General features: G+C 31.6%; 1 protein-coding gene and 1 long non-coding RNA gene across 2 annotated transcripts; both read left to right on the plus strand.

Moving 5' to 3' along the window:
- The first annotated feature begins 296 nt into the window (after positions 1–296).
- Positions 297–1525, plus strand: LOC130461571 (uncharacterized). The gene is made up of 2 exons (XM_056829721.1): positions 297–837; positions 969–1525. Exons 1-2 carry the CDS (start codon positions 654–656, stop codon positions 1523–1525), a joined length of 741 nt encoding a protein of 246 aa, XP_056685699.1. The 5' UTR covers positions 297–653.
- A 1484-nt stretch (positions 1526–3009) lies between these two features.
- Positions 3010–5551, plus strand: LOC110775172 (uncharacterized). The gene is made up of 2 exons (XR_002529669.2): positions 3010–3464; positions 5203–5551. It is a non-coding gene; the product is annotated as an uncharacterized lncRNA (long non-coding RNA).
- The last annotated feature ends 7064 nt before the right edge of the window (positions 5552–12615 follow it).

Genomic DNA, 12615 nt, shown 5'->3' on the forward strand with positions numbered 1-12615 from the left:
GATCCATTTTTCTACTATTCAGGTCATCACCTGGAGCACTAACTAGTTCATTAACATAACATCATAATAACCAGTAGATGTCTACTAGCTTAATTGTTAAAGTCTTATGAGATGGTACTCATGACCTGAACTCAAATCCCGTCTACACCAGTTATCGTCTTACACGGCTCTCTCTACCCAAAAGAAAAATAAAAAATTCACACTCATCAAAAACAATATTACGTAAATTATATTGTAATTATGTACAGATGTAAAGTCATGTAAGCATAATTATTTTGATATAAATATAACGGGTTTTTCATGAGATACCCCCGAGGTTTAAGTTTATTCACCAGGTACCCTCGTTGTTTCAGTAATCCACCAGGTACCCCTCAGGTTTCATTTTCTCGCATGACTTAACCCTGCCGTTAAGTGGCCGTTAGAAACTTTTTTTCACCAGGTACCCTCGTAATTTATTTCACCAGGTACCCCTGAGGTTTCTTAGTTTTTCACCAGGTATCCTTATGTTTTATGGTAATTTCACCAGATACCCCTGCTCACCAACGGCTACTTTTTTTAAAAAAAACTGGCTGGTATGGAACTGCATTCCATAAGTCCATAAGTCTTTCTGGGTTGCTGCAAATGCATACAACCCATATGTGTACAACAAGGCAATGGAGAAGATTGCCAAAATTGATCCAAAGGTTGTTGATTATCTGTCCCAAGTGCCAAAGCAGTGGTCAAGGCACAAGTTTGAACCACAAGTGGTTTATGATCACAACACCACCAATTTTGTTGAATCTTTCAACGCTTGTACCAAGCCTTTTAGAGACATGCCAGTGTACACTCTGATGGAAGGTAAATGTTCTATCTTTACTGCTTTTTACACTGTGGTTGCATATGTTTTACACCACCCCTGTCCTTTTTATTAATACATTTTCTGTTTTGCTGCTTTATTTTGTTTGTGCTTGGATGCTTGGATCTAATAGAGGCTGGGAGTTGGTGTATGAAGAAGATTGGGTCTAGATTTGGCAAGGCTATAGAAATGGGACCAAACCAATTGACTGAATATGCTGCTGGGGTATTAGAAGAGAGGAGTCAACAGTCTAGGTTTTGTTCTGTAACAGCTGCTGTGGGAGGGGAATATGAAGTGAAAGAGGGGGCTGTCAAATACCCTATTAAGTTAGATGCAAGGACTTGTGGTTGTGGAGTATGGCAAATATCTGGCATACCTTGCAGACATGGCCTTAGGGTTATTTACCACCAAAGACTTGAGGCTACTGATTTTGTGTCTCACTACTTCAAAGGGCAAGCATACAAGTTAACTTACTCAGAGCACATGCACCCCATGCCTGACCCAACCCAATGGCCTTCTTTTGACCTTTCTATTATCCTCCCACCACCCATGAAGAGAGCATCAGGTAGACCCCCTAAACTGAGAAAAAGAGGTAAACATGATACTAGAATAAAAAACATTAGAATGCCATTTTTTATAGCTCCATGCATTAATTTCTTTTGCTGCTCGAGTTTCTTCTTCATTTGGTGAATTTCTTCATTCAAGCTTCTATTTTCTTCAATTTCTCCTTCCTTTGTGCTACCTTTGTTGTTTCTCATTGGCAGTGGTTGCTCAATGCTTCCCTTGCACCACTTGAAGTTGTCACATAAGTCACACTTGTAATATAGTTTTTGAGGATTTTTCATTGTTTCAGAACTTCTTATTGCAAATTTTTTCCCACATATGTTGCATGTTTTGTTTGGAACTACAACGTATGAGGATTCATACGTTGTAGAGGAAGATTGAGATTGAGAATATGAGCTCATTTGAAAGTGAGTTGGGAAATAGGGAAAATATGAGTTGGTTAATGGGAAGAACAGAAAGTTGTAGTGAAGAGTTGCTGATGCTCCCCCTTTAAATAGAGAAGGCTCACCAACGGCTAGTTTTTTTAGCCGTTGGTGAGCTGGGGTATCTGGTGCAATTACCATAAAAACATAAGGGTACCTGGTGAAAATCTATGAAACCTCAGGGGTACCTGGTGAAATAAATTACAAGGGTACCTGGTGAAAAAAAGTTTCTAACGGCCACTTAACGGCCACTTAACGGCAAGGTTAAGTCATGCGAGAAAATGAAACCTGAGGGGTACCTGGTGGATTACTGAAACAACGAGGGTACCTGGTGAATAAACTTAAACCTCGGGGGTATCTCATGAAATATCCGTAAATATAAACATTACTTCAATCTCTAAATGAAACTTGCCAAAAAAAATAAATTTCTCTAAATGAAGTAAAAAACAACAGCATATAAAAGTGTGAAAAGGGCACATAGATCTTTCCCGTTTGTATTTAGAGCACTCCCAGCAGTGGGTAAAAAATTTGTCCACGAGTGAGAAACGGTGAGAATTAAAAAGCTCGCACACCACATCAATGGGTAAAACGTAAAATACTCGCGAGGAAAACAGAATTATCTTGCATGGCGTTCTGTTTTCAATTTTTGCTCACGGAAATGGTGGGCCCCGCTTTTCTATTTGTTGCAGGCGAATTACAACGCAAATGCTTTGAAAATTGAGTAAAGAGCGTTGGTTTTGCCATTTAATCAACAAAAATCCGGAAAGATTCCTTTTGATGGTAAAGGACCAATGGGCGTGTGACACTTGTCAGCCTTAACATATCAACCAATCATAAAATTCATTGCTCCTTGTAACAGCTATTTTATGTTAACGGCTAATTTAGCCGAAAATAATTAATTAATTTTTTTTTTTTTTACCTATGGGCATAAAATTTCAAGATCTATTAATAGAGACCAAATTTGTTATATTTTGATACACTTTCAAAATCAATTTTCACTCTCTGAAATCATCAAAATCATTTTATCTTAATTAAAAATAGATATAAAAATAACGTAAATAAAAAGATTAATGTAAATTAAATCATTTATCTTAATTAATTGTTAAAATTCATTTAAATTATTAATATAATTGAATAAATACAAAATGGATGGAGTATGGGAAATAGAAAGTGTAGTGGAGTTTTTTTTTTTTTGACAAGAAGTTTAGTGGAGTTTAGTGAATAGTAAAAGTAAAAGTGGTGATGAGTTTTTTTTTTTAGCTCATTGATGAGATGAATTTGTTGTGGCATATTTTGTATGTGAAGAAACTCAAGAAAATGATATGAAGGAGTAAGAAAGTGATATAGAGATATTGATGAGTTTTTTATCATTAGTGGGAGTGGTCTAAAAAAATTCCCACTATAATTTTGAGGGGTGTTGGAGGTCCCGGCTGCTTAGCTTGTTGTCTCGACTCACACAACTTCCTATAAATACAAGTCCAAATCTTGCCCTTCTCACAAAAACAAAATATTTACAGTGTAATTTTAAAAAATGGCAACTTCAAAGGCTTATCTTCTTGTCATTCTCTGTGTCGCGACTCTTCTCATTTCTAATCCGGTTTCAGCTCGTGAGCTGGCTGACCCTCAGTCAACTCAGCACACCCGTTAGTTTCTTTATCTTCTCATTAATTATGTATTGCCACCTTTATCTTCTCATTAATTATGTATTGCCACCTTTATCTTCTTTTTCCTTTACGAATTATTTACAAGATTTTTACACCTTTTAATTTAACCAGCGGTGTACAGAGTTTGGTTTAACAATACCAACCCGTAAACTAAACCTACTTAGATATTTATGATTTGGTTTGCTTTTTGAAATTTTGAACGGAAACCAAACCAAACCAAATCGCAAATCGTTTTTGCGCATTTTCACTTTTTTTGTACCCATTACGTTTCTTTTTGTTTATTACGTCTTTTTTTTTTTGTGTTTCACAATGTTTGTTATGTGGAAGAATATTTTCTTTTATAAACTTATTATACTGTCATTTTTGTGTCAACTTTTAATTTTAATTGGTCCAATTTTTTCAACTCATTAAATTTCTTTACAGTTTCCCAAATATGTTAAGTTAGAATTCTGTGTATTTTTTCATTATTGATTCATTTTGATAAATAAGACAATCTTATTGGTTGTTGTAATGATTAGTGGATTGAGGTTTTTCTTGAGTTTATTTTTTTCAATAAAAAATAAAAGTTGATTTGCACTATATTCAAAGAGACAATAAATGTCAGATTTTGGAAAAATGAAATCAAGATTAATGATGGAATCTAAGAGCAACATCAGCGCTAAATCTTAAGACTTGAATTTTGCTGACATGGCATATGACTCACGTAGTTTTAAGATCAGATATATCAATTTGAAGCATTGAAGTGGGTTAGTCTTAACAAAGTCTTAAATCGAGACTTGAAAAACTAAGACTCCACTTAAGACTCAATATGTGAGTTAAATAAAATAAATAAATTAAAATATTATATTATTTGATATGCTTTAAATGAGTTTGAGTGGTGAAGAACTAAATTTGAATAAGTAGTCTTACCAAAATTTAATTGATTAAATATTACTCCCCCCGTCCCAGATTAGTTGTTACACTTTTTTTTTCGACCGTCCCAGATTAGTTGTTACACTTCTAAATTAGCAATGACCCCACAATTATTATATTGTCTCTCTCTTCCCACTAAATGTTTCTTTGTCCCCACGCCCTATCTCATTCAATTAAAAAAATACCTCACTAACTCCTATCACATCTACTTTTTCAATAAAATAACAATTGATAACCACACTACTACTTATCGCATTAAACTGTGTGCCCATAAAAGTGTAACATCTATTCTGGGACGGATGGAGTAGTGGAAAGATGACATAGCATATGAAGAAAGTATAAAGATACGTAACAAACAAAAAGAAACGGAGGAAGTATATTTTAAAAAATTATGTCCAATACATTAGTATATATATAATTGAAGGGTTGGTATTGACTTGTTTTTTTTTTTTTTTTTTTTTTTTTTTTTGACATAGGATCGGTATTGACTTGTGTTGTTTATTTTTGCAAATTAATTGATTTTCTCAAGTATTTCTTAATTTATTTGGGTGATCCTATCTTCGTTTTTTTCCTTCTCGACAGTTTTCCACTATACTTAATCAATCAATTTTACTTCTACAATTTTCGGAAAATGTTGTACAGAGTAATATGTAATGACACTTACTCTACGACATTATTTTCTAGACATTTCCCTCACATTATCCAGAACTCAAATTTAAATTACTTGGAAAGATATAACATGTTTAATGATACGTAATAGTAGGATACATTTCTCAATAATTCACATATTCATTTCATTATGCAGAGTCCGTGGAGGAATCCAAGGACGAATATGATGGTTCATCACCTTATGGTTCCTACGGTGGCTGATCGCCTTATGGTTCTTACGGTGGTAGTCCTTCAGACGGTGGCGCGATAGGTTATGTGCCTTATCTCCCCCCAAATTAAGGACACAAAAGAAAAGCTTGTTGAGAAAAGCCCTAAATAAATCTAGTACGTGGTACGAATTATGTCATCAAAAGTCAAGCGAAACATGTTTTCGCTCTTTAAATATGTGTGTATCTATTAAGTAATTTTTTTTTTTTTTGAAATATATCTATTAAGTAAATTCATTACGAATAAATTTGAAAAGATAAAGGAATTGAAGTGCTCAATTGGATCAGCTTTTATTTTTATATTTGTATTTATAGAAGTAGTAGTTTTTTTTTTAAGGTAAAAATTAGTTTATTGATAAAATAGTTATACGACATTTACAATAGAAATCAAAACTAACAAATACAAAATAATTTGAATCAAACAAAATTCTAATCCGGCAAAACCACGATTGTTGTAGATGAGATCTGACAATGATGGATACCCTCTTTCACATCGTTGTTTGATACTGCCTTCAACGAGGGGGCCTTTCAATCTGTAGTAGCTTTGGTATTGAATTAAATTCGATTCAATTGATTGTAGACGTAAGATTGACATCCGTTGTAACCTCGCACAAATCTTCATCAATAAATCAACTTTTCCTGCGAAATTAAAAACATCGCCCAAACTCTCACAAGGATCTAAATAATTATATAGCTAATGGTCTGTTATAGCTACATTGCATTTGTAACGTTTTCCCATTATTATGTACTAGATTTAATCCCGTGCCAATCCACGGGTTAATTTATGTTTGTTGTATTATTTGATTTTCACCCTTTTCTCCATCCATCAACTTTTATGGTTTCGGCCGATGCAAGAGTTTAAGTAGTAATTAAATTTGACCCCGTATCTGACTTTATCTTTAAAAATAATGATAAAAAAGTATTATCAAATTATATCTTTTAAATATTAACTTAATCTTATCTTTTCAAAAATTCATATTACCTTATCCGTAATTGCTTTATTTTATAATTGCTAAATCTTAATATTTAAATAGAATTAGTGACTGGACAATCCTACGTGGATGCCCCCAATGCTCACCAAAAAAATCCCCCTTATATATATACTAGATTTTAGCCCGTGCGATGCACAGATTCTATTAAATTGTTAAGTTAAAATAAAACTATTATATATACCACTAATTGTTGTATTTATATATTAGATTATATAAGTATTTGATGTTGGATTGAATTTCATTTTAGATTTATTTTTTTAATTGTTAGAGTGGTTGATTTTGGATGGAGTTGTATATACGTAGTATTCGTAATTAATTAATAAAAATATCTACGTGTAACCTCATAATTTATCTACGTGACACCCGACTTTTTTAATTCATAAATAATTTTGAAATCTTATTTTTCATTCGCCAAAACGATTAGGTTTCCTACGTGGCGCTCTAATATTGAATTAGTGTTTGATTTTGGATTGAATTTTATTTTAGATTAGTGTTTGATTTTGGATTGAAATTTATTTTAGATTAGTGTTTGGTTTTTGATTGAATTTTATTTTAGATTTATTTTTAAATTATTAGAGAATTCGATTTTGGATGGAGTTGTATATATTAGTAATTAATTAATTAAAATATCTATGTGGCACCTAATTAATTATCTACGTGGCACTCGATTTTTTTAATTCAAAAATAAATTAGATTTTTTTTTCATTGGCCGAAACCATTAGTAATCCTATGTGGCGCTCTAATAGTTCAACCAATATGCCTCCTTATATATATATATATATATATATATATATATATATATATATATATATATATATATATATATATATATATATATATATATATATATATATATATATATATATATATATATATATATATATATATTAGATTAAGTATTCTCATTATATTTTTCTATGTAAACAAAATTAAGGATGTTTACTCTTTCCAAATTTTATGTACCTTTTCTATTCTTGAATGTTAATCCTTTTAGAATCTAACTAGATTTAAGCACGTGTGATGCACGATTTTCTTAAAATATAATTTGTTAATCGTTCTTAAAACTGTAGTCAGTTATTATTGTGATCAAGAATTGCACTAATTAATCATTTATTTTATTTTATTTTAATTGTGAGATCCACTTTTTACTTTTATTTTTAAACTATTATTAGTTATTACTATGGATAAATATCAAACTAAAACAACTATTCCCTTCGTCCCTAATGTTACAATTTAGAATGTTAATAGTATTCATAATTGAAGGGAATCTACTAAACTATTTCCAATACATAAGAAAAAAACATATTCATGTGAGGTCTTGTTTGATCCATTTCTATGAGTACATTAAGAATATCAAAATGTTATTATTTTATCTAATGTATTATTAGATATAAGAATGATACAAAATAATAAAAATGATACAAAATACGTATTGGAAAACGTGAAAAATAAAAACTGCAACATCATTATTTTATTTTATTTTGGAACGGAGGGAGTACGTAGTACATAGTAAGTGTTTTGATTATTTGTTAAAAAGAAATTCAAAGAATTACCTAGATCATTTTTCTAAATAAACCCGCCAAATCATTACAACATGTGTTTATGATATTATTTTAAGAGGGTGAGAAATTAGGCCCTGTTCTATTCACCTTATTTCCACTTATTTCAGGAAAAATAAGTTCAGTTAAGTTCAGATAAGATAAGTTCAGGAAAAATAAGGGTTTTCCAAGTACAATTTATAACTGAAATAAGTTCAGATAAGTTCAGTTAAGTTCAAATAAGATAATTTCAGGAAAAATAAGTGAAAATCAGGTGAATAGAACGCAGTTAGACGAAAATCTCACAAAGACTAAAAGAAAACCAACAAAATATAAATTATATAACTAAATGTAGAAACAAAAAAAAAACCAAAACGTTATATAGAAATCTAAAAAAGACATCAGAAGTTAAAATCATATACAATTATATAGTTTGATAATATTGATTGATTTTATCCAAATCATATTTTTTAGAGAATCCAAATCATATTGTATTATGGGAGTATTCATTTACCTCTTCATTAAATAGGTGTCAACTCTTTTGAATTTATCAATTTTTATTTTCCATTAGATAATATTTCTTAAAATCTATCGATGGAGGTGTGCTTTACTGTGATACAAATACTACATTTTCTATATATTTTTTTTTTATCTTACATTGTACTACTATACTTTGTATTTTTTTTAAAGGACTTAAAGTATACTACGACACGTATGTTTTTAATTTTTAAATAGTTGTGTTAATCTTTAATTTTGTTGTCTAGATCTAGCTTGTTCATTATGCTTGACTCCTTGAGCATATAATCACGTGCAAAAATTACAAATTGCTACCTATTTAGTTCTCTAACATAGGTTATAAGGTGTCTCATATGATTTCATAAGTCCATAGCCACAATTCTTTTATCTTTTGTACAAAGTACATACTTTATCTTTTACATTTTATCACATCTTCACTTAACTTTGTGTCATTTAAAATTCTAGTAATTTACTCCATCCAAAATCATGAAAGCTAATGTAAATTTTACTTTTAAAGTATTGACATTACCTAGATTTATTTAAAATTTATCATAACCATAAGAAGTGGATTTTTTTTAAAAAAATTTGTAACGTGCAAAGTAGAATACCATATCAAAATTTATCATAACTTATAAAAGAAGTGAAACACTTTAATTAAAATATCTACGTGGCACTCGACTTTTTTAATTCAAAAATAAATTAAAAATAAATTAGAAATCTTATTTTTCATTGGCCGAAACAAATAGTAATCCTACGTGTCACTCTAATAATTCAACAAATATGTCACTCTAATAATTCAACAAATATATATATAGGGTGAGGTTCCGGTGAAAACCTTCTTATTGTGAGAACTTCTCTTACGGTGAAAACCTTTGTGCATATTTTTTTAAACTAAATATGCATATTTTTAAAACTAATTGTGCATAATATTTCAACTATATGTGCATCCTTTTTTTCAAGATGATTATATATATTTTATTTTCTGAAACGAAAAAATATGCACATTTAGTAAAGAATATATGTACATTTAATTTAAAAAATATGCACATTCAGTAAATAATATATGTACATTTAGTTTAAAAAATATGCAATATACTTTAATCTGTTGGAGGCTTGGAGCTATCGTAGGCTTTTTTAGCCAAGATCATAGGCATTGCTTTGTACAGAGTATAATCCAATATTTTTTAGAAGTTTGATGTACTTCGTTGTTTTCGTTACTAACACCTCAATGACTTGATCCTTTATTGATAAACATCGATGATGGAGATAAGCATATGGTAAGGAAAGTAGGTGGTTCACACTAATTTTTTTACAGGTTTCAATTGTTTCCTAACCTTATTCCGCCACCATCACCAAACTAAAGTCGATCGGCCGGCAAATCGTGTGTTCCCCTTTTTAATCACAATCAAATTCCTAAAATCACCAGAATTAGGAGAAATTGGATCGGTGGTAAGCTTGAATTTCAAATCAATCTTCTTTGGTTAAGACTGCCATTGTTGAGGAGAGAGAAAAAAAGAGGATGGAATTGGCGAAGGCGCGCGGTGGTGGTTGTGGTGGCGTGAAGCTTCAATCAATCTTCATGTTCTAAAATGGATTCGAAATAGGAGAGAGAAAATGAAACAGTGAGAAGAAAGAGAAAGGGAAGAGTCGAAGAAAGGGGAAGGGTGATACAGATTAACCCATAAAAGTAATTAATGGCCCAGATTTAATTAAATCAACTGTCGAGATTAGGGTTCTCATCGTAAGAGTGGTTCTCACCCTAAGGCGGTTGTCACGTGAACCTAAATCTATATATATATATAGGATCGGGATTCGGTGAGAAGGGGTCATATGGTTAGAAGCGTGAGAAGCAATCTCAGCCATCTATCAACAAGATCGACGGAGCAAATTACCTCCGTGTTATTAATTAATTGTGGCTTGGTAATATCAAAAAATAAGATGCGATATTCGGCTTTATTCATTACGGAGTATACGTGGACCCTTTTGCGACTTTTGTCTAACTCATCTTCTTGCTTCTTTCTCTCTTACCGTCTGTCAAGTCAGTGTAATTAAAGAGCTGCCATGGAGCTTGGAAGAGCTTGCAATTTCATTTTTGTTGCTTCGAAAAATAGAGAGACATCATAGTTAATCTATAGATACATCAACAATAAATTACAATTAATTCTGATTTTAACTGTAGATACATAAAAAGATATTCATGAAAAATCATATCAATGTTGTATATTACTTTTGTTCCTCCATTTTTCTATAAGATTGCATTGTTTATTTTTTCAGAAGATGAATAAACCATGTATTCATCACTCTTTTTCTTTTAAAAAATGGGAAAACATCAACTATATGGCACTACCATTACCGAAAGAATTTCAGAGGAACGTAACCCAATCATAAATAACATATTGTTGTTGTAAAAATAACAATTCATCCATTTGTACTATTTTTCTCTCCATATTCAATGTCCTCTTCAAGCACTCATCCATGGTTGTCATTTAGAGGAAGTATTTAGTGAGGACTACTGATATATTTTTACTTGGAAATCAATGTATCTTGAATGACAACTGAATGTATCTCTAATAGAAAGTCAATGTATCCCTTCTTAATTTTTGGGTACAGTATTGTAGAGGTGGGAGAAAAGAAAAATAACTACTCCGTATTAACAAGGGATGATGAGACATCAACTCAAAACTTTTTATGTTGAACCTAGAAGGAGAGATAAAGTTATGAGGTGATGGGCCTAATGCACGAGGCAGTGAGTGCCGGGAATTGTTTCTAAATTTACGAAACACTGTCATGAGTTAATAAAACGGGTGTATTATCGTCCGTCGACGTTAGTCGCCGTTAGAGTTCAAGATACATCAAGCATACATTATAAGTACATTGATAATTAACATAAGATACATTGAGAATAAATATAGGATACATTTGAGAGTAAGTACATCAAGCTGTACATCAAGTTATCATGGAAGGTACATCAAGAAACTATGGAGTAGTAACTAGTAGATGATGTACATCAATAAATATAATTATGTAATATTAGCCTTTATTGATGTTCTTATCTCTCCAACGGATATTCCTAATTACTAATATAATTACCATCGTTGGAGTTTAGTTAGAGGAGGTGATGGAGGTGGAAGATAATTCAAATAATTTGTTTTAATATTGGCATAATCTGATTCCCGTTGCCGTTGTGATAGTCTCGACGGAGTTTCAGGTTTGTGGAGGAGCATCAGATAGCGTTTATTCAAAGGGGGGGAGATGTCAGGTCAAAGGTGTTGTGGGGTTTTTCTGGGAGATTTAGACTTGGAGGTTTCCGGTAGTTAGGGTTTTAGCAAGAGTCTATCTTTAGAGAGAGAAAGTAGAGAGAAGACAGAGCAGTAAAATGTTCTTGATTGTATTGATTGTAACCCCTTTTTCTAGGGAAGTGGGGCTATTTATAGTACTAGGTTTTTGTAGGAATATCCTAATATTCCTTTTACATGATTGGCTGAGGTATGAGGGGAGGACATGTGTCCTTCCTTCTTACAGTTTACTGGCCCTTTTAGGCAATAGTGGGCTATTTGGGCCTATTGTGCGTATTTATACTCCGTAGGATACTTACTACTTAAGCCCCTTTTTGGGTGTAGGTACAATACATATACATACATAGATACGAATACATATACATTGCAGGTACGTAGATTGATACCCATGCTCCGGAGTAGACTTCGTATGGTTCCTGCTTACGGGGCGTAATACGTGCCAGGTGTCACATCCTCATTGGTACACGAAGTCTAACAAGTCATCGTTAAAACCTTTAACGACGAACTTTGTTCGTCGTAATAGCTTCCGACGTTATTAGTATTAACGTCAGCGTTCGTCATGAATTTTGCACGACGGAATCAATGTTCGTCGTTATTTTATTAACGACAGGATGATTGTTTGTCGTTATTATGTATTCAATGACGTCGAACAAAGAACTAATAACGACCAACAAAGTTGACGTAAAAAGAGAATTCAATTAACACAATAATTTAAATTATGGACCAACAACGACAAAATATTTCGACGTTAATGTAACTATATAAAATAAATATATTTTGTCGTTAATACGAAAAATATTTATAAATTCATTCAAAATCATAAAAAAGTATATAGAATAATACACTAAATTTATATTAAACGTAATCAATCACAAAAGATTTATAACAAACAATTTCAATGCGAGTCAAAACAACCAAACTAATAAGATCAAATAACTTGGTGTATACTAAGAGTTAAATTTCAATAACTTTTTATTTTTAAACAAAAAATAAGAAAATTT

Source organism: Spinacia oleracea, chromosome 5 (assembly GCF_020520425.1).
Source record: "Spinacia oleracea cultivar Varoflay chromosome 5, BTI_SOV_V1, whole genome shotgun sequence".
NCBI classification, from domain to species: domain Eukaryota; kingdom Viridiplantae; phylum Streptophyta; class Magnoliopsida; order Caryophyllales; family Amaranthaceae; genus Spinacia; species Spinacia oleracea.